This window comes from Lampetra planeri, chromosome 3 (genome assembly GCF_965212315.1).
Source record: "Lampetra planeri chromosome 3, kcLamPlan1.2.h2, whole genome shotgun sequence".
Taxonomy (NCBI): domain Eukaryota; kingdom Metazoa; phylum Chordata; class Hyperoartia; order Petromyzontiformes; family Petromyzontidae; genus Lampetra; species Lampetra planeri.
Window position 1 is genome coordinate 8296031 of NC_136109.1, and position 23640 is coordinate 8319670.

At 44.4% G+C, this 23640-nt stretch overlaps 1 protein-coding gene across 1 annotated transcript; it reads right to left on the reverse strand.

The window, feature by feature from the left end:
- Positions 1-9464: 9464 nt before the first annotated feature.
- On the reverse strand, positions 9465-22933 carry LOC144717266 (uncharacterized). The gene is made up of 4 exons (XM_078592678.1): positions 22787-22933; positions 17117-17699; positions 16138-16645; positions 9465-12374 (listed from the first exon to the last, which is right to left on the reverse strand). Exons 2-4 carry the CDS (start codon positions 17691-17693, stop codon positions 12194-12196), a joined length of 1266 nt encoding a protein of 421 aa, XP_078448804.1. The 5' UTR covers positions 17694-17699; positions 22787-22933; the 3' UTR covers positions 9465-12193.
- Positions 22934-23640: the final 707 nt, after the last annotated feature.

Sequence of the window (23640 nt, forward strand, 5' to 3'; positions counted from 1 at the left end):
TGGAGGTGGACCACCTCCAACCCAGAAGAATGAAACACTGCCAAGCTTGGAGCTTATATATACGCTCCAAGCTTGGCAGTGTTTCATTCTTCACCTGAAGACGGCTGCTTGCGTTGTGGCCAAAACGTCGTGAGAATTATTTTATGTTTTATTTTTATTATTTTATTACTTCCCTTCTACGTGACGTTACCGAAATAATCAAGAAGATGAATCCCTGCAGTCACGAAAGCTTTAAATCGAAATTCAGGAGAGTTTGTATAGTTTTGATATTTCTCATCCATTGAAGAAGCGCAGACTACAGTGGTTTACTATGTGGTCCATAGTTTGGGTTGTATGGTCAGTCGTGTGGCTTGTCTTTGATTTTCCATATATGAAGATGTACGCATCGGCCTGTTGATGTTGTGATGCGGTTGATGATTACATCAATGTCTTCAAGCAGGAATCTCAAAGCCACATGTTTAGATCATGGAATTTCGGCGGCCAATGGCAGCCTTATTCTAGCTCCTGAGGAGGGCTTCTTGGAACTTCGCGCCTCCCCCCCCATGTGTGCAGATACTACTGTATTTAGGTGTGTAGGCATATATGCATACAGATAAATGTCTTTTTTTGGAAACCTGTTGGATCAAACTGTTTACCCCCACATTTGGGGGGGGGGGTTCACTTTATATAACTTTTTGATTCAGGCCTTCTGAAAGGCTCTTATAATTGAGTTAATGGACAAACGGAACGCCGGGGTTTTATAATAGATGTGGTGATGGTGCTTAGATGATTGGTTGACCACCACGCATACCACTGGTGTAACTGGCTGCTGTAGAGCTTCATTGTGAGCAGCAGAGGGCATTCTAGATTTGAAGTTTTCGTGACTGCAAGGATCCATACTCTTTGGTTCTTTCGGTAAAGTCACGTAGGTGAAAAGATAATAATAACTACATTTAGTTATTTTTATTTTATTATTTTTATTATTATTTTCTAAATTTAGATATTTTTTTATTATTTTTATTTTCACCTACGTGACTTTACCAAAAGAACCAAAGAGTATGGATCCTTGCAGTCACGAAAGCTTCAAATCTAGAAGAGATTCATTGTTTGAGATAGTGGGTGAGTGCGTGAGGGTTTAAGATTGGATGTGAGGATAATTGAGTGACTGAGAGTGCATGTGTTGCTGAGCTGGAGACATGCAAAGCGTTTTACATGGGAGCGAGGGACAAGCAAGTATGAGTGAATGAAGGAGTGAATTGGTGTTAGTGTGAATGGGTTAGTAGGAGAATGCCAAATTAATTGGGGCCGTGCGGCATTGCCCATATGGGCGGCACAGCAGACAGCCCCCATGGTCTCACGAACGCTTGGCAGGACGGCGCGAGTAAGGAGGCAACAGCGAGACCCCAGCGGCAGAAAGGAGGTCCCCAGCTCAGCGCCAAGGCGGGGGATCCACCAAGGCAACCCGATGGTCGGGCGAAGAGCCATGGAGGAGCACGGAGCCGCGCAGGAAGGCAACGTGGGCGAGTGTGTCCCACGAAGCAGGAAGTGGAGTGGGAGCAGCCCAAAGTTTGGTGCGGCACCACGCGGGCGCAGGACAGCGAGCCGGGAAGCCGGCTTGGCTGCCGTAACATAAATAAAATAGGGGCATAAAAAATAAATGCAGAAGGGAAAAAAGAGGTAACTGAAACACGATGGGTGTGGGGGGAATGGATTGGGGACTAGGAGCGAGAGCTGGAGCAAGGAATCCCTGCCTGCAGGTGCGACTCCATCTTCCCAATGTATCATAAAGGCAGCATTTGATGTAATTAATAACACATTCCTGCGGAGGGAGCTGGTAGGAACGTTGGGTTGCTCGGTCAATGGCCAGGGTCAACCGTGGCGTGGTGTATTCCGCAAATATGCCCGACTGAGGGCGGGCACAAGCCGGCGTGAGTAGGTTAAACGTTGAGTTTTATAAGGGCACCACGGGGTGACCAGTCCCTCCCCACCCAGCCCCTCCCTCCCCGACGGACGGACACAATAATCCCCTGTGGGCTGGTGGAATCAGGAGGTTCCTACCAGTAAAAGTGGGTGGCTTCCTTTCGATGTTTAATTTTCTTCATGCAAGCCACCCACTTTTATTCAGGATATCAAATTGTATTAATTTCTGGCATAAAACTTAGTTTTACTTTAGAGTGCAAATAAAAGTGTGTGGATTGAAAAACTAGTTTTTAGATGTTTTTACCACTGTAATATGCCGATCTTCACGGACCAGCGTGAAGTACTCTACGGTCTATTATCCTCTGACCCACAGTGCTTGGGAAGTTGATTGATACAAAAAAAAGTGCTGCATATGCGAGCATAGCGTCATCACAAGTTCTACGCGGCAAAGACGCGGCTTAAAAATTATACTTTGATGCTCTCCGCTGTGTATTGGATTATACTATGGTTCTGTAATAAGATGAAGGAAGGATCCTGTAAAAGAGTTAACTTATTACAATGAATTGCGCGTGTAATTAATGGATCATTTTAATCAACTTCAGCCGACAATTTATTACACAATTGACGTGACTTTTCAAGAAATACAACTTTTCAGACGTTTGGAACAAAACAAAAAAACACGGACTGCTTGGTATTCATGACATTTTTTGTTTAATACAATGTACAGTATTTATTAAAATAGGCAGGACTCGGAAAAAAATAACTTTAAAATGTAAAAACCCTCAAACAAGCATCCCGGGGCTCAGCTATCATCAATACAGCATTTATGCAGTGCGCAATATGCACCGAAATTAGGGATAAAGCCACTTACTCCAACACACACAAACATACCTTTATATACATATAAAAGTTTATATACACAACACATACATACCCACCTCACCAATCCGTCTAATCCCTAAATTTTCCATCTCATCCCAGTTCTGGTGAAGTCCGATTTATCTTTCAAATCCTTGTATTTTGTCTTCACAGCTCCCATTGGGATCCATAATCTCTTTTGCAAGACGTACAGTATCTGGATAATTGTTTCGTCAATGGCAACTTTTGAATCTGAGATTTATTAATATCTACACACCTCTGTTGTGTCCCATGCGGTTCTACATGTTTTTCATATTTGTAAGGGCCTTGTTAATCAATAAACTACAGCCTTTAAATTGGCTTTTTAGGAATAGTCACATTGCTCTCACGAAAGTCACATCACTGGTGCCATCAAGTTTAAAAACATCACCCCAGTGACATCACTGCAGTGCAACTGAAAGTCAATTTACGTTTTTTTCAGCCGTATAGACAATGCTTCAAATGTGTCAGTAACATTTTTGGAAAATGGGCATTCTTCATAGAACATGATACAGGAAGGCCAAAGATAGCGTTAATCAGGGTTGGAGTCCGTACCTAACGCCATTGTGCCTTATGAGAAATTAACTTTTTAAAAACGTGATCACCACTTTATAAACAGCCATATGAAGTTACCCAATAGCAGCATGTGAGCAACAGACAAACCCTTTAAGTCAAATAGTATTCCTAAATAAACTAATTAAAAGTTACAATATAAAATGCTACTGACACATTACATTATGAGAAGATTTGTGCTTGTAAGAACAAAGTACGATTCTACCCAGAAATACATTCCTAAGCCCAATTACCAGTTCAATAAAATAAATTTAACTACCTAAGATTCCTGAGGCAGAGGAGAAATTAAGTGAGGTACAACTATGAAACAAAAAAAATAAACTAAAAAGGTATTAGGTTTGTCTAGCACTCAATAATCAAGGTATGTTTTCAGTGAAGGTGAAGCGTTCAAAGCTGAAAATGTATTTGATTTTTGAGTTGTAGACAAACTTGATGCCTTTTTAGTTTCATTTCAACTATTACATTTTTTTAACTTGATGCACTCATAAATTGGGGTTCAAATTCGATGAAAGATTCAATGATTTTGTCTCGTGTGTAACGTCATCTATTCTGTCTTGTTTGTAATGTATCGTTCGCACCACGATCGTTAATGTAACAATCACATATGCTTTGCATGAATCTTAATTTTATGCAAGCGTCATGAGTGACAGAAATAACGTTTAAGCAATACATGTTGAAAATAGTAATGCCTCACAAATAGCCTCAGAATTACCTGGTCAGCTGCAGTGAAAACTGAACCATCAATCTCATGCCGAGTAGTTCAGCGATGAGCAAACAAAACACTAAAACTAACCAGCTACCACAATGTAAACCAACACATTCATATCACCTGCCCTGGACCAAAATTACAATTTCAAATGTTTTATTCAACAACGTATTGGGATAAATAAAAACATCCCAGACGGTTGCCTCTTTCAATAACTAAACAACCTCACCAAGCAATTATGCAAGCTGCTTGTACAATTTTAAACACAAAGGTCTGCGGTTGACAACACCACAACGAAATTGGAAGCTTTTGGCAAGTTCAATAATGTACACATTCATTATAATCACACCCGTAAAGCAAGTTAAACCCAGCATAGCCCAGTTAAGATAATATTAAGATTGGGAATGAATGGCTCATGTATGCAAATTAAATAAACTTGACACCATCGATTAAGTCTCAGATATGGAGAGATAATACGAAATCAAACGGAATGTCTCACGAAAAAGGAACGTGATCGGCACTGAGTTTTGAGTCTGGTTCCAGTATATCAGGTTGGGCCTAAAGCTTGGGAAACGTGCATTTTGGCACCATCCCAGACCAATCTACGACTTGGGTCTGATTCATCAACAGTCTGCAAGCTATTTTTTTATTGACAAATTTTTTCAGTACATCCCTGAAAGCACTTATCAGCCAACCCCCCCAAAAAAACCTCCCAGTTTAAATCTACCCCACAATATTGTATTGAAGTACACAAGAGCATCGTGGGTCGATGTTGCTTTCTCCTGCAGCAGTGGCCAATAGGCAAGATTGAAAGCAATCAAATTTAACACCATCGTCCACAAAATATGGTGCTGCACACTTTAATCATTCGCCAGAAGTATTTAAGACATTCAGGCTACTCCTGAAGCCATTCCACCAGCTCACCTGCCTCGTTATGTACATAGGGTGCTGACCAACTCTCAAGATAGGATTGCAGAAAACTATAGCATTTGAAAAACCATGAAAATGTTGCCATTTTATTAAATCCTTTATATTAAGTTCACTTGCTTGCTTGCTTGCGCGCTTACGACCGTGCAAATCTTTCGGTCGTTTTTTAACCCACTTCCCGTGATCCAATCGAGCTGACATTTTGCACACAGACTCGTTGTGCGTGACAATTTATTTTCGTAAAAATTTTTTTCCAAAATGTTACACTTTTTAGGATAAAATAAATTATATTTAATTACCAATTGCTTAATGGTGGCAGGCAATCATCTGACCCATAGGTGGCAGCCATCTCAAGCCAGAGGACGAGAGGACTCTAGCCGCCACGCATATAAAGGATTTATAGTGAAAAACTTTGTTTTTACGGGTTAATTTTTATTAAAGATCGGCACAGACTGCCTTTCCCAACAACACACGATTCAGACCCAAAACGTGCCTGTGAGCCACAGGTTACAAGCTGTGAAGCACCCACCGAATGTGTTGTCTTTGTATACATTTTTTTTTTACACATTGTTCCATCCTGCCATTTTCTGTGTTAAAAAGACTTAAGACTCTAAAACCAAGTCTCAGAACACCTTCAAACTTAATAGTCAAGATGTGTAGACAACAGTCCACAAATCTGCTCTCCTAGTGTTGGATTTGAATATTACGATTCTGAAACCAAGTCACAAGATTTCAGTACCAGATGGGGAAAAGGGTTCTGTGTTGGAAGTTTTTGTACAACGGTTGCTGGGTCAATAGTATTTTCAAATGCTTTTTACTGTAAATGGGTTTTCTGAAATAAATGAACTAATTTAACATTTTAAATCAATTTTGAACTGAATTACATAATTGCAGTCCTCGTCAATGTGCATTTTGCCCAAGTAAAATAAACAACTTAATGTTCCCTTGAGCCAATTCTCAAATCACACTGTAACATTCCCTAAAATACCAATTAACGCTCGAGTAGAAAATATTGAAATAAAAATTACGATCCAAAATATACATATACAGCCATTTGGGATACTTTACAGTATTCCTAATTAAAATCAGTTAAAATCCAAATAAGTTTTAATTGCCTCTAATGAATCGGCCAATGAGAAACAAGATCCTGGACTGATTTGCGTACCCCAATTCATGCGCATGCATACTTATTTCCAGTTTAAAATCAAATACAACAAGCTCTATTAATTTGAGCAGGAATTCTAACCGGACGTGGCAATGTAGTGTACCATTTCTAATCAGCCTTAAACAAAAAAAACAGCCAAAAGCAGGCACACCCCCTCAGATCATTACGCTACATTTGCATTAGGAAATGTGCTCCCTTTGCTGCACACCAGCAGCTTTTGCAGCTAGGCGCAATGTACTCAAAACCCTGGCCACATACACAGCAGGCCAGATGGCTCGCATGGCAGCAATCTTCTGGTGCTATCACTAAAACATCTAAAAGTTGCGCGAAAGCCAGTCTCCCGAAGCCTCGTTTCACAACACTGTTTCTGGCGGCACAGAGTATCGAACAGTTTATGCAATTATTTAAGTCACATAGGTCAGGATTTGCCCCGATTCAGATTCCCGATGGGATTTATATTAGTGGATTGTGTAAATTTCAATGAAAACGTAGGAGCAGGTGGGATCAGCCTTAAACCCACGTGTGAAAAATGTCATGCAAATTATTTTCCCACAGACATGCACTGGCATTTATAGATGAAGATCCCCCATAGAGTCTTTATGCAAACTGTTAGGAAGCACCCATTAAGGCAGGCACGGGACACATTTACATAAAACAAACGCTCGTAAAATTGCACACAAGACATTTCCACGCAAATACACTCATACAATTACAAATACACGCAAAATTGTTCACATTACTTTAAAAAAAAAAACGTACAAAATACAATTCGGCCACAAACCGAGCGATGACATCAGGCAGCCAAATCATCCAAGGACTTGAATCAACGGTAGCCATGTTGCATTAGATTGTTTTCCTGGCAGATGATTGGATGGTGTAGTAGAAGTGATGACGTAATCCTAGAAACCACTGCCATGAGTCCATCTCTACGATCTCACTGGCACACCGAAGTTCAGAAAACCCCTGCCCATCGTGGGGGCAGAAATCCGTAAACTCAAGAGGCATATGGGCAAACTAGGATTTGGTTCACGGCTCATAATACGACACCCCCTACTTTTTTTTATGTTACCCTACCTCAACTCAAACATTAAACAGGAAGTATTTTGAATGTAAAATCTGAAAATCTGAATACGACTTTTAAATGTATTGAATGGGAAAAAAGGCAGTGTACAATACTGTACATGTATCGTGTGGTTGAACCACACTTTCTTACTGGAGTCTGGGCACACGTGACCTGGGGAATCGCGATGGGCCAATTGGGAGATAAGATGGAGACAAGATCGCGTGTCTATCGCAGGAGAATCATCGCGAGCAGCACAATTACGATGCATTACAGGAATCTCGAGGTCAACTGCGAATGGACCAGTCACTGGGGCACGACCGGCAAACTATACCTCAATAAATGTTGTGCAAAACCGCGATAGCCAAACCTGCGAGAGGGAAGGGTTTTGCTGGACTCTGTTTTTCACAAGACAACATTTTGGTCCATACTCTTTGGTTCTTTCGGTAAAGTCACGTAGGTAAAAAAAAGTAAATAAAATCACGACGTTTCGATTGCAACACAAGCAATCATCATCAGGTGTGAGACAGTCTCACGTCCCAGTCCCTGACGTCCACACTTATATAAACTCCTTAGCCCCAGCATTTCTCCCACTTTAGTAAAAATGTTCTAGCTGTGATTTTCACACCTGATGATGATTGCTTGTGTTGCAATCGAAACGTCGTGATTTAATTTACTTTTATTTTTATTCAATCTGTATTGAAATTTGTATTTTTTACCTACGTGACTTTACCGAAAGAACCAAAGATCCTTGCAGTCACGAAAACTTCAAATCTAGAATGAACATTTTGGTCCCTAAAGAAATCGCTGCCCGTCAGATTTTACAGTTTCTGTACTCAGACGTCTGGTCTCTTGGAGATTCGTGTCAAGACACAGGTTAGTCTTCTGGATCAGAGTCTCAAGACCCTGAATCCTGGTTTATTGGTGCTGGGTCTCAAGACAAAGATAATGTAGCCCTGTTCTACTGGATCCAAGTCTCAAGACTCTGGTCCTAAAATTCAGTCTCCTGATGCCAAGTCTTATGACATTGATCCAGAAAAACCACCTCCCTTAAGTCATGTCTCGTCACCGATCTGGAAACGTGTATACTTGGAGGCAAGCATCAAGATGCCAACCGAAAAACCTGGAGCCCGAGTACAGAAAAACTACGCAAATCCTGCAAAGCAGTATTTTGCGTATGCACCGAAATTGCATGGTGTAAAACTCAAGTGTGTCTGTGCGTGTTACCGCCACTCTGAAAAGATGGACACGAGTGATTAATATGAAATCCTGCTACATTAGATGCTTAGCTACCAGGAAAAAAGTCTCTGCAACATGACTGCTCTGACAGCATCGCTCTGTGCATTTCAGCCGGGTTGTGGCAACTTGTATATTGTTTTTAATGTTTTTTAGAGTAACGTGTGATTTTGCGTGTATCTGTTGGTGCGAGCGTGTGAGCGAGTGTGTAACCAATCGAGTGTCTTACTCTGTGGGGATGCCTTTGTGCGTGAGAGGTAATGTATTGTTTATGTCTGCATCTGTCATGTTCCGGCCTTAATAGGTAGTCTTTCAACAGTCTGTTGAAAGACTATACGTGCTACCTTTTTCTTTGTATATTTGCGACAGTGTATCTATATGGAATTGTGCACCTATGTTTGTGCGTTGGGTGTGTTTGTGTGTGGATATTTGAGTATGTGATGTTGTGTCTCTCTGCTCGTATTTGAGTCTCTGCGTGTGTACTTGTGATAGTGTATGTGTGTGTGTGGACATGAGTAATCGAGAAAAGGAGCCCCGTAGAATCTCAGAAATGTTCATTATCCCCCTTGCGTAAATCCCACAGGGAATCGGAAATGAGACAAATCTTGGCTCGGTCGGTACTCGGGGCCCCTGGTTCCTGAGGGCCAAACATCAAGAAACTGACACAGTACATTATTCCTCTGAAACCAAGTCTCAAGACCTAACAAGTGGCCATATGTTTCCCAGTGTTGGAAATGAAACTGCTGGAAAAAAATCTTAGGCATTACTCTGTCATGCTACAACACTCCAGATAAGCGGTGGAGTGGTAGTTTTATACATTTAAAAAAAAATTCCGTATGGAATGTAAATATCATTTTTTTACATGCAAATCAAGTTGACTGCCACAGCTTAAAATTTCAATATAACTCACTCGCAGCGTGTCCTGAACATTCCTGCCGCCCCCCCCCTCTTCCCCCTCCCTCAATCGCCCCCCACTTAACCAGAAAACGTCTTCCCCCCCCCACTAATGTGAATACAAACCCTACAGGGAGAGTCACTAGCCCAGTGGACACAACCTGAGTATTCTCTCGCGGGTAACCGTTGGATATGCAATGGGTCCAATGGAAGAAAAAAAAATTGCATGATAAAAAAAAGTGATGCACACTTAGTAAAGGAGTGCTCATTGAGGAAAAGCTCACATTTGTAAGACCAAGGTTTTTGTACACGAGTACAACATTTTTATACAGTTCAAAGTAAGACTGCAGTTGAAACTTGAGGCTCTAATTCGTGCATTTCCCAAATATAATTCCTCAGATTTTGTTTGGCTAATTACAACCACATCAGGCAGTAGCCAAACATTTAACTTACGTAATCGGACCATAAAAAAATACAACATGCATAATGGTTTACGAGAGCCTATATGATAAAAACAAAACTGAGTTTCAAAATTGCTCATTATAATCCTGGAAACACTGTACTCATATCGTGTCAAAATTGGACAGTAAGTTATGCAAATATCTGGAGCACTGGCAATAGCAAAAAAATCTTACAAATCTTAGGCATTATTCAAACGTCATACATGTACCAGCTGCCAGCTCTTCTAGAAAGAGTAAATCCAGAACATACACTTGCTTGCAGATTCATTTCTGCAGTCACCTCAACAGATACAACCCTTATTAAAACAAACGAATGCTCAATGCAAGAAAAAAGTCTCAAGCAAGATTGAATTAAAATTAAACCTTTAAAAAGCAAGTCTGATTAAACGAATGCATACTTCTAAAACCGCTCATGTTCCCTTGCAAAAGTAGCAGCCAGTTGTTGCCCCAGGTGTTGGAAACAAAGCAATGGGAGTTGCCAACCGTGTGCACGCAGCACCAGCCATTGGCGACTTGTAGGTGCCCAATTCTCAGTTCGCGATTGCACGTTCGCATGGGTGCACGAAACCAACAACGTCTCAAGGTTCCACGTCGCTTGTACCTTGGACGTTAAGCTCCAGGCTCCCAGCGCTGTGCCTGCACGGCACCAATCTGCTCTGCTACCACCCGTGCCGTGCGCATGATGCTTGGCGCCGACCTGCAGCTTCACGCGCATGAGCGAGGGTGATGTTTCCTGGGTAGTCGAACTCAAATGCGCGTGCGTATGCGCGGTGGTTACGCTTGCCGTGCACCCTCGTTGCGGGCGGCCGCATGTACGGTGATGCTTGCCAAGTCCTCAAGAGCGTGCGTATGGCGTTGCCTGGCTTATGGCTCCATGATTAGACATTAACACCTACCGAGCGGTCAGCCACACACGGACCGCCTGGCTGGTGGTACATAGTCTGTTCTCATATAACGCGTGTTTTCATAATGCGAATTGGATATAACGCGATTAATGTATTAGGGAACATTTTTATAACGTGGATGCAAATTGGATATAACGCGATTGAGTGAACAGAGCTACATCACGCGAGTATGAATAAGCCGTCTATAAGGCTGTCTCGGTGTAGCATCACACAATGGTGGGATGCCGCTGGATGCTTCTAGACGCTACCCACGCGCCTCACACTTTGTTTGGCCTGCATACACATCTCGCATGTTATCACGGACTGTGCGTGCTTTAACCTGTATTATAACGGGATTTTTCCATAACGCGATGTACTTCAGAAACGCAACTACCACGTTATAACAGAACAGACTAATGTGTGGCATGCTGCCGCCCTCACTTGAATGCGCACGGTAATTCGCCAAGAGCTCGACTTCACACCAGTGTGCACGCGCATTGACATCTGGTGCTCGCTCAGGTCTATGCAAGCAGAAGTCAACAATGGCTAGATTCATAAGGATTCGCACAATGGGCTGCACTGTCATTGCAACCAATTCTTACAAGCATGCTTTGATGCGTGCATCTTGTAGGTAATAGATCCTAACTGATGATTCATTGCGTGCCCAATACTCACTAATCACTCCGCTCCCAGGTGTTTGGCTGCTACTGGGAGCTCGCCAATTCACACAATTCAGCTCAATGCGAGCAAAAGAGCAGCAACCGTCAGGCAAGCAGCTCTGCACATGCGCACACACACACACACGTGTGTGTGCATGAACATTAACAGTCTCATCACTCAGCTGCGTTCATGTACAGAGCGACTTTGCTGGGCGCTCGGCTGCACACGAGGCATGCACCGCTGACTCGCACGCCAGCAAGAGCAGCAGCACTTCGCCGGGCACTGAGCGCCAGGAAAGCATGTGTCAATCAACAGACTAATTGCTCAGCTGCAGGGCTTCATTTCTGACAGATCGGTCCAGGTCAGTGAAACTGGGAAAATATTCTCATACTCGCTACAGCTGTGGCTCTCATCACATGTCTACTCCTCTGGTCAATTACAATTGTGCAATTCATAATGAATTACAACCGCAATGTTAATTGTAAGTGAAATTTCAGTCAACAATGATGCTGGGTTTGTGATTAAGATGAGCCCCAGATATGCTCCAGTCTATCGGCAATCCTGGAAATAATTTGGCAAGAAATTAAGCCCTGTTCAGTCTTGCGCACGTGCATAGTGTAGCACTCATCAGACGACCGGGCTCGATACACTGATGAGCGCGTTTGAGTAGCAGCAACACGTGCTGGGCATCGCCAGCCTCTGCACACGAGCGGCATTTGCAGCAACGGCGGACTGACTGGCTGTCATCACGCTAACCGTGCGTAGGCCGACTCTATCTCTTTCTCTCTCTCTCTCTGGGTGGCCTTCCTCGCATTTGCAGCACCGCCCCACTCAGCTCTGCGCGCCCTCGTCCTCCTCGTCGGGCTCCAGTTTGATGACGGCGAGGGGTGGAGGCGAGCGCTCTACGAGGTCCTCTCGGGCATCACTTGCGGGAAGCGGAGCGACAGAGTCGTCTTCCAAAGCAGACTTGTCATCCATGAGAATCCCCGACAGGTCAGAGCACTTGAGCACACTGTGCGGGGGAAAAGAAACGTTCTTTCAAGTCACAGGGGTGCACAACTCTGCGTGAGTAGGTGCCGCGGGGGCGAGATGTTAACTGCCTCGCTTTCTATGCAGGAATTCATCTTCTTGGTTCTTTCGGTAAAGTCACGTAGAAGGGAAATAATAAAATAATAAAACATGAGAAAATAATTCTCACGACAGCAGTTAATGAACGAGGTATTTAACGATCTTACACAAAACATACACGGGTAAAAAATAGTGCAAGTGTAATGTGAAAAGTAACAAACACACTCAAATCTAAAAAGACAGTGCAAACATGAAGGAGCAAGAGTTAGGTACAGGTGCATGTGTCCTGACTGTACTTGTCACTGTGTGGTACCGGGACTTGCGAAGTCATGGCCGGTGATGTCATTGCGGGCAGCCTGGGTTGCGGGCTGCAGCACCAACACTAGCGGTGGTTGGGTGAGCGCTGGTTCGCGCAGAGGCACCGCGAGCATTGTGCGGTTCCGGCTCCCAGTGAGGGAGCGAGAGCGAGCGTCAGCCAGCCAGGGTTACTCTGGGGCATGATACTCTGGCTGACCTGTTGTCACGTGACCGGACAATACTGGAGGGGGGCCAACGGTGGACGGGGGCCGAGGGGTGGTCACGTGGTCCCGGAGAGCTCTCGGGAACATTCGAGAAGGAGCTCTCGGAGCCTGGAAGGTGGGCGGGGCTAGGGGCGGAGCCAGCCCCAGCTCGGGAGCATATAACGAGAGCTCCGTTAGGAGCTCGGGGTTCTTCAAGTGTTGGTGTTCGAAGATCCACGTCGGGGAGAAGAAGCCTCTAGCCACGCGGTCCGGGACCCAGCTTGTGGTCCGGACCGGGATAGCAAACCGTGTCTAGTTCTGCCGTAGCGTGGTTAGATGGGCATTCGAGACCCGAGCGTAGGTTGTGTTATGTTCGTGCTGTTGTGTGAATAAATAGTGTTTGCTCCCAAGATAACGTCTGCGACTCAGTTGGACTCACTACACATGTAAGCTCTGTGTTTTGTTTTAATAGGAAAGTAGAGGGGGAGCGTCACGGCAGGGCACCAAGTTGGGGATGAGCAGCAAGCGTATTCCAGATACGTGCAGCATCAATACGGAGAGACTTTTGAGCAAGCAAAGTTTGAGCAAATGGAATTTTAAGTTGGAATAAAAGAGGTGCTTCTGAGGGCTATGGGAGGGAGTCAGAGAAACTATGTGGTTCTTTAGGTTATTGGCAGATTTGTTTTAAAGGACCTTTAGCATGAAAACAGCTCTCTCCAGATATCCAGAGGGGACAGATATGAGTTAATGTACAGATTACAAAGATTAGTTATTTCAGCAGAGTCAAGGGCAAAACTGAGAATGGAATGGTATAATGGAATCGGCGCCACAGTGGTGAGATGCTTACTCCCTTGCCTGGTATGAAGGAGGTTGTGGGTTTGATTCCAACCCCGAAGCCGATATATTTGGAGTTTGAATGTTCTCCCCATGGTCACATGGATTGATCTCTGGGTCCTCCGGTTTTCCCTCCACATTTTGAAATGTGTTCATTTGGCTGATAAAAAAAGAGTATTTGGCTGCTATAAATTTCCACATAAGCCACTTTTGTTGAGCTATCATTTGTGGCCAGATTGCTTTTGAAAAAGATGTACAGTAGAACTTCGGAGATCGAACGCACCAGAACTCGAACAAATCGGTGTTCGAACGATATTTCCGAACATTTTTTGCCCCGGAAACCGAACGAAATTCGGAGGTTGAACGGGCAATCGCGACTTGAAAGAACCTGTACGGCTGAGACACGCATGGCCAGCGTGCATGATGCTTGCCCAGACAAAGGCTTTACCGTATGAAAGGCAGAAACAAACCTCTTTAGATAAGTTTTTAGTCAGAAAGAGCTCAAGTGACTCACAGTTAGTGGCAGAAAAGAGGCACAAAAGAGAAAGAACCCCAGAAGGGCAGTTACCCGACATTATTATGGAAGAGGACTCCCCCCTTCCAAACAATAACACCACCTCCTCCTCACCACCTTCCACTCAAGCCATCAACTCTCCTTACTACAGGTAAAGTGAAGGTCAATGTTCATTTATTTCATATATTTATTAATTTATTCCGTTTATTTATTGTGTTTTTAGTTTTTTTGTATGGTTTTATGCATGTAATTACTGTAAACTTCGTGCAAAAATGCTTTATAATGAGAGACTTCTTACGTCTGGAACCAATTAATGCCATTTACATTAATTCTTATGGGGAAAATTAATTCGGTGTTCGAACAAATCGGCGTTCGAATGGCCTTCTGGAACGAATTAAGTTCGATCTCCGGGGTACCACTGTATAGCTCAGTGGGTCTTAGCTAGTAAAATAAAAATAGTTTTGCAATGGTTGATAGTTTGGAAATTATACATTTTAAGGTAGATTCAGAAGCTAGGCAGGAGATGGTGTCACAATGAATTATGGGTCAGATGGTGGATTTAACTACAGACAGAATCGAGGTGGAATACATCAAGTGATATAATTTGTGTGCCATACCAAGAAAGTTGTTGACAAACCTTACCAAAAAAGCTTAAAACTGGCACTGGATAAATTTCGATTTAAAGCTTTCGTGACTGCAGGGATTCATATTATTGGTTCTTTCGGTAAAGTCACATAGAAGGGAAATAATAAAATAATAAAAATAAAACATAATAAAATAAAATTCTCACGACGTTTAGGCCACAACGCAAGCAGCCGTCCTCAGGTGAAGAAACAGAGCTGTCGGAAAGACAGCGTCCTAATGATTGTTTAATTTTTATTATTCTATTAATTCCCTTCTACGTGACTTTACCGAAAGAACCAAGAATATGGCACTGGATATAGTCTACGATTCATAGCCTACGGGCATATTTACAAGAGTTGTTCAGTTTTTGTGTTGCACCTTCCTTTAAAGCTGGAACAGCAAAGGATGGGTATGGTGCAGCCAGTACCACAGCCAGCCATCTTTGTCTTCCAAGTGCTGACATTTACACACCACACCAGGTACTCTTTAAAAGACCAATTTAACCTAGGGGATCCCAAGAACCATTTGAGATGATCACCACTGATGTTAGCCGAGAGTGGGACTCAACCTCGGGCTGCTCGGTTCATGAAGCAGTGCATGAACCATGGCATTACCACTCCCCAAAATGTTTTTTTCTCTAGTCTTTAAAAGCCTGTTTGGAGCAGGTTCTGTTAGCGGGTGCCTAATGAAGGCCAACACGGCACACAAGGGGTGTGGATAGCCAACACCGCACTTGGCTGCCTTCGTCTTCACACTGTTGATGTTTTCACACCACACCAGACCAAGTCGACCTAGGGGAGGGCCCAGGATGAGTTCAGATATTCATCACCGATGGGAATTGAACTTAGTTCCCCGGATGCGTAACGCAGTGCACTAACCACGACACTAACACTCCCTACAAAGATCCTGCTTATAGCCTTAACAGACTTGGGGCAAGTGCTGTAAGCGAGCACCGATGAGGGCCAGAATGCCACACGAAGGGGTGGGTGACCTGCACCACGCCCGGGTGCCTTTGTCTCCCTAGTGGCCATATTAACACATTTCCCCAGATACTAATGTAAGGCTTAGTTGACCTAGCAGATGCCCATGACCGGTTCAGATAATCATCACCGATGACGGCCGGGAGTGGGAACGGAACTCGGGCCGCCGGATTCAACGTGCAGCACACTAACCACTACACCACCACTCCCACACAATACACACGTACAAACACACCTACACACAGCACCACCCACCACTGGCCGATCTTGTGCTGCTTGAGGTAGAAGTTGCGCGTGAAGGCCTTGCCGCACTCGCACTTGTAGGGCTTCTCTCCCGTGTGCGTGATGCGATGCGACTTGAGCGTGCTGTACTGCATGAAGCGCCGGCCGCACGCCTCGCACGCGTACGGCCGCTCGCCCGTGTGCACGCGCTGGTGTCGCCGCAGGCTCTTCCCGTGCACAAACGTCTTGCCACACTGCCAGCACACGAAGCGCCCGCCCGCCCACGGCTCGCCGCAGCTGTTGCCAAAGCCACCGCTGCTGGTGCCGTCGGCATTGCCGGTTGCGGTGCCGTCGCCATCATCGTCACCGCCACCTCCACCCCCCCCGACGGCTCGGCCCGCCAACGAGGAGCTATCGTCACCATCAATTGTGCGGCGCCGTTTTGGGGTCACTCCGTCCAGCTCGGGGCCATCCAGTTCGGGCGGCTCCAGCTCCTGCACGGATGCAGACTCCCACTTTATGTCGAGCTCCTCCGCGTCACCTGTGCACGAGACGGTGCGTGAATACGAGAGACGTGGAACAATACATTACAACTTAATTTGGAGCTTTCGTGACTGCAGGTTCTTTCGGTAAAGTCACGTATAAAGAGAAAATAATCAATTAAATTAAATACTAGCATACGACGTTTCGATTGCAACACAAGCAATCATCATCAGATATAAATGAAATAGAAACACAAATCTAGTATACTTAGAAATGTAATGTAATACAACAGAGAGTCGGATAACATAACAGTCAACACCCTACCTGGTTGATTACGTTCTTCCTGAGAATGCTAAATTTGTTTTATCTTTCTAGGGTCTTTTAATTTTCCACTTTGATCTTCACAGGCCAAGTTAAATCAAAGGTGTGCTTTCCAAAGAAGGTTCACTTTTTGTTACCTCCACCTCTCTCGTATCCACCTCTACCCCTCACACAGCTCAACCCACACCACCACCCCGGCCCCACGCACCTGCTTCTGAAGGTGATGCCACCGCAGCCCGAGCCAGCAGCACCGGACGCCCAGCACCACGACCTCCAACACCACTACCACCACAACCGCCGTTATCTCCATTATCTCTTTTATCCACGTCATCACAACCATTGTCACCGCCGCTACTGCCAAGCGCAGGGTCCAGGGAGCTGAACTTGCGCGCCGAATTCAGGAACTCTTGGCTCAGGCTGTTGAGCATGGACACGATGGTGTCGAGCACGCCGCTGATGCAAGCACCGTTGGGTGGTGCTGGCTGCTGCTGCTGCTTGCTGCGCCCACCGCCGCCGTCGGCATCGCCTGCATGGCCGTGCGCTACCGACTCAATGATGCGGCGCAACACGGCGTAGCACGCGAACGGCAACTTCTCCTTGGCGGCCGTGAAGAGTTCTCCGCGTACGCCGAGAGGCTCGGCACATGCCAGCAAGTCGTCGTAGTCGCCGATGCCAAGCTCCCGCTCCATTGCCTTGGCGAAGGGCGCCTTCATGCCGTGCGAGCCGAGCCACGCGCCAAAGTCCCGGTACGGGCTCACGTAGCGCACGTACGCTGCTGTCGACATCCTGGCCTGGCAACCACCAGAAAAGGTGCAGGGGAGATTGGGTCGAACGATACCGAGTTACAGAGCAGGAATGCGAAGATTCATTGGATTAAGATTGACACAGCATCGTATACGTGGCCGTCATATATCCACTCTGACCAATTGCCGTCCACACAGAGTGCAGTATTTGTGATAGGTGCAACTATAATTTCCAATAGGTTCACAAATCACAAAGCTTTTCATGAAGAGTAAAGTATTCTTAATTTGGTATACATTCGCCAACTTCCAAAGCACAGGAAATCATGTCGAAAGCAATTTGCGCATTATTTTTGTCCTATTAATTTATTCGTGCACGCGTGGTATAATGATAATTTTCTATGGATGTGCACATATTCGAAATCCACGTATTTTCCTATACAATAGAACCTCATAACGACGGTGATGGGTTCCACGAAACCGGTCGTTAAGTGATTTGGTTGTTCAGCGAGTCTAGAAAATTCATGTTTAAAAGCTTAATTTGTTCCGATAGCATCGAAAGTTTACCTTTTTCACCCAAAAAAGTACTTTATAATATTTAAACAATGGATATTAATACATAAAGATACTAACAACATTATAAACACATAATATTAAAATAAACACGGTTAATCAATGCATTCATTATTATTTACTACAACAGCCTGTCGTTAACAGGGGAATGGTCCGTAAGCAAACACATTGGGCCCTATGGAGACCCGTCGTTAAGCGATTAGTCGTTAGCAGAGGTGGTCGTTAAGAGGGGTTCTACTCTACTATACATTACAATACACTACTATACACGACACTACGATACACTACACTATACACTACACATTGGGCTTTGGAGGCTCATCGTTAAGCGATTAGTTGTTGACAGGGGTGGTCGTTAAGAGAGGTGCTATTGTACCATTCCTTCACATCCCCTCTATCAATAGTTATTCCCATTGAAACTGCTTATTTTTAGAAAATTCACAGAGTGGGAGTACATGAAAGTTGACGTATAATTGATATTAAACTCACTATTCTTGGGTCTTTCGGTAAAGTCACGTAGATAGGTTCAAATAAACTAATAAAAAAGAACAGAATACAACGACGTTTCGATCGCAACGCAAGCGGCCGTCTTCAGGAAAATTCCTGCTGACCAGGATAACCGTTTGTCAGTTTCAATAAAGCATGTATACGCATATTCACATTATTTGGTTATGCTGTATCAACAACAAAACCTCAACATATTAATAAAGAACACAGTGGCCTGAAAATGAAAAATATATAATAGGTGATGTATTGGGTAATGGCCCTGCTTGATAAAATATCGAGTGGCCAGAGAGAATGAGTGGATAGAAGAAAGTTGGAGACTGCACTTGGTCACCATGCGGTCTGATGAGACTTAAACCTATAAACATATTGTTTGATATTCTTGGTTCTTTCGGTAAAGTCACGTAGAAGGGAAATAATAATATAATAAAAATATAAACCAAGAATATGAATCCCTGCAGTCACGAAAGCTTTAAATCAAAATATTGTTTGATGGCCAGTTTTTAAATTGGCATATAAATAGTTCCTAACAATAGCTACTGGGTAACAGATAATATTAAATATACACACACATACATAGAGACAATACTCAGGATGCAATGATGATTGAAATTGCGTGAAATTTTTTTAGGAGTTATACAAATAATATGAGCAAGTTGATGTATGGTTTCATTTACAGCCCTTTGTCAATTGATTGATGGATGAAGGCCTCCCCATGCTCTGTCAAGCATGGAAGTGTATTGACCACGATTAGAAATGCTGGATAGTATGAGTTTAAGGGTGGGCCCAAGACCAGTGCAGATATCACGAGCCAATGAAAGCCACTGATGTTGTCCGTGGCTGGGATTCAAACTGATGTAGCCAGGTCCATAGTGTGCGAACCACTGCGCCACTGCTTATCCATTAAAACATTTTATAGAGGCTAATGTAACGAATGATGAAGAACAAATAAGGGAAAACACCATTAAGGCGACAGCACAGTTGAAAAAGTGCAGAAAAAAGATACAGTACAGATGAGATCGGTAGTACAAACTAAACATTTTTTTACTGAAGAAAACTAACTCCAAATCACAATGCTACCAACGACAAGGTAGAGCGAATCATTATATACCCAGTACAGATGAAGTTAAGCAAGAGATCTTACATCTGGTATGTTCCTTAACTTCTGCACAGCTTACACCTGCCCTCCGAAGGTCTGCTCTTACAGGTACCTTACAATATGGCTTGAGGGTTTATTTAATTTGATCACCAAGAGAAATATCTGGTGGCACTCCCAATTCCCGCCTCAGTAACCTGTCCTCCATCCTGCACACGTGTCCCACCAGATACTGTAGGAGGTAGAGCAGTTGTTTAACATGTAGATGTTTTCATTCACCAGTCGACTGGCATTTACTATCAGGTGAGGTGTCGCTGTGGCCAGAGCTCTCGGCTCACAATGGGAAAAGGTTGCAAATTTAATTAAATCACGAGTTGACTCTATCTTGATTTGAAGCTTTCATGACTGCCGGAATCCATAGTATTTGGTTCTTTCGGTAGTCACGTAGGTATAAAACACATCACGACATTTCGGGCACAACACAAGCGTCATCAAGTGATGGACGCTTGTGTTGCGCCTGAAACGTCGTGATTTATTTTATTTTATACCTACGTGACTTAACCGAAAGAACCAACGAGTATGAGTTGACTCTACTTTGTGGTAAGTCGACAGCAGTTGTCCTAAAGTTCAGCTTCTGCCACGGTAATGTGGACTTTCCACTGCTGGCTCACGGTCGGAAGGGATGCTCATCACCCCATGCTCACTTTAACAAGGAGACACTTTATATAATGACTCTTTCTTCCCGTTCACAGGATCTCAGTCAAGTGTTTGTGACGATTGTAGTGTAATGTTTTGAGTCCCTTTGCTTACAAACAAACCACAGCTCAAGCAGCAGATCCTCACGTTCTGCTATAAGTGGGTTTCACCTAAGCCCCCTCTAAGTCGAATTTCCTCCAACATCCCCTATTGACTCAAGACGTTCGCGCATGGCTGACCCCTTTGTGCGTGGCGCCGTTAAGATAAAGGCTCACACGTGACCAAGTCTCGTGTTGGTGGAAAGTGGTCCGTCCGTGAGCTGCCCTTGGATAACTTCGGTTCGACTCCTGGCTATGCACAATGCATTATAGTGGCGAAGCTTTCGTGGCTGCAAGGATTCATACTCTTAGGTTTTTTCGGTAAAGTCACGTAGGTAAAAAATAATAATAAAATAATGATAAATGAAAATAACTAAATTAAATCACGACGTTTCGGAGGCAACACAAGTCTCCGTCTTCAGGTGGGACCATCACAGCCAAATTTACTGTACCTACGTGACTTTACCGAAAAAACCTAAGAGTAGTATAGTGGCGAGTGGTATCTCAATCTTAATGCTGACCGGGCTATTCTTGGGAATCTGGTGCGTTCGGGAAACACGGGCAGGTGTGATGCTTACTCTTTGTTTTTTGTCGGTAAAGTCACGTAGGTTAAAAAAGGAAAACAAATAAATTAAATTACGACGTTTCGGAGGGAACACAAGCCCCCGTCTTCAGGTGGAACAGTCACAGCAAAATTACTATATGAAGTGATTTGTTTTCGTTTTCCCTTTTAAACCTACGTGACTTTACCGAAAAAAACAAAGAGTATGGATCATTGCAGTCACGAAAGCTTCAAATATAGGTGTGGTGCTGTCCACGTTAGCTGTAACAAACCTAAATAGGTGCTCGCTTACATCACGTGTCCCCTATAAGTATACTGAATCTGAACGGGGGCGGGGGGACTTTTGCGTTCATCTCTAAGCGGCACTGTGAAGAGAAAACTCAGGTAACCTACCACACCAAATCGCTAAACTAGCACCCAAAATTAATAATTGTTGACATCATAGGACAACGCAGATATCGAAAAATGCAGTTGTTAACGATCGCGGAGCTCTGTGTACAAACTAGAGTGTGTGTGCGTTTCGTCCACCTTCAAACACGTGTGAAAGTCGCCTCTCACAGTGACGATCATAGCATCGTATTCTCCGATGAACCACACACACGCTTCAAACTCGCGTGGGAGGAATCGAGGGGGTTACCCAAGTAAAACACAAGGCACGATCCCACAAAGTGAGAAACATTCCATTGAAGGCACGCTTCCCAGAACCATATACTCTTTGGTTCTTTCGGTAAAGTCACGTAGATATAAAATATAAAATGAATTCAATCACGTTTCGATTGCAACACAAGCAATCATCATCAGGTTGTGAAAACTACAGCAAGAACATGTTTAGCTGTAGTTTTCACACCTGATGATGATTGCTCGTGTTGCAATCGAAACGTTGTGATTTAATTATATTTTATAACTACGCGACTTTACTGAATGAACCAAAGAGTATTGATCCCTGCATTCACGAAAACTTCAAATCTAGAACACCCAGAACCAGATCACCCAAAACGCGTCAGATATCGCCTTCAGGCGAAGCAGATACTCAACATGGACAGTGCTTGTGTGAACATTCACAAGATTTGAACATAGGATACCATTTTATTCTTGCGTACGTATGTTAAAGAGCTAGCCGCCAATGTCAAAGTCTGCTTGTATATACAGTACTGTACTTTATATATAACTTATTTCGTAAACAACCGTGGAAATGGGAGGTGCTTACCACGATAGGGCTTAATGAGAGAGTTCGCGTAGTTTTGTTATTCAATTGAAGGAACGCAGACTACAATGGTTTACGATATTGTCCACAGTTTGGGTTGCACTGTGGCTTAGCTTCGATTTTACACAGAGGGCACTCAAATGGACACATTGTGGGCGGTGCACCAAAATCAGTTGTTGTACCGTACGTCTATGCTCCCGCCCGCCCGCAACGCCACGATCAGCGGGGTGGTAAATGTGGTCATCTACCAGAGTCTACGGCTCTCATCCAGCAGTGGACAGAGACGAGAGAGTCCCACGTACCCCTCCACTCACCACCCCCTCACGCCTTGCGCTCACAATGGGGCCCTCACTACGACCACCACCACTACCACCACCACCCATTCAACCGCGACGCGGCGCTCACCTTTCGCTCGTCCGCCGCGCTGAATGTAATGTTCGTAGCTTCGAACGGTCTGCGAAAAGCAATGGACGGATTTGATTAAACCAAACAAACAAAAAAAGCAAACACCGACCTCAGGGGTGGGGGGGTGGTGATGGGATCCACGCTATGATCGATACACAGCAAGAAGGGGGGTGGTGGGGGTTGTTGCCACCGGGTCAACAACCGCGTCGTTCATTGGACGAGGGCGGGTTGACGCGTCACGCATCGTGCGCGAGTAGTAAGGCGCCTCGCGATTGGCCGGACGCTGCCCCGCCCTACCGCTGGGGGGGCATGGGGGTGGACCGCCCCCAAGGGCGCGAGGTGACTGCGGGTTGAACACGAGCGTCCGCGATGACGTCATCGCGTCGGCGGAACACCTGGTGACGTCGTCGCGCGCGTGTGCGTGCATTGTGACGTCGTCCCGCTGCTGCGTGCTGACGCCGCGTTGCTACAAAGCGGGGGGGGGGGGTGACGTCATCACGCAAATGGTAAAAGCACGTGCGTTCATAGTCGTAGCAATAATAAAATTATTCTTGACTTAAATTCTAGATTTGAAGCTTTCGTGACTGCAAGGATTCATACTCTTAGGTTTTTTCGGTAAAGACACGTAGGTAAAAATAAATAATAATAAATAAATATTTCTACATATAATAGAAATAAAATAATAAATCACGACGTTTCGGAGACAACACAAGTCTCCGTCATCAGGTGGGACCGTCATAGCTGAATTTACTGTATTAAGTGAGGAAAAAATCCAAGAGGCAAGCCCTTAAATACAAATTAAGGGGGGGAGGGGCTTGTCTGAATGTGGTAGCCAGGGGTATAGTCTGATGGTC

Excerpts from the sequence above, each read along its gene's own strand:
- LOC144717266 (XM_078592678.1), bottom strand. The coding sequence starts at position 17,693 with ATGTCGACAGCAGCGTACGTGCGCTACGTGAGCCCGTACCGGGACTTT. Across the intron at positions 16,646-17,116 it reads GGCATCACCTTCAGAAGCAG|GTGACGCGGAGGAGCTCGAC; the intron begins GTGCGTGGGGCC and ends TCTCGTGCACAG. Across the intron at positions 12,375-16,137 it reads CAGCACAAGATCGGCCAGTG|TGTGCTCAAGTGCTCTGACC; the intron begins GTGGGTGGTGCT and ends TCCCCCGCACAG.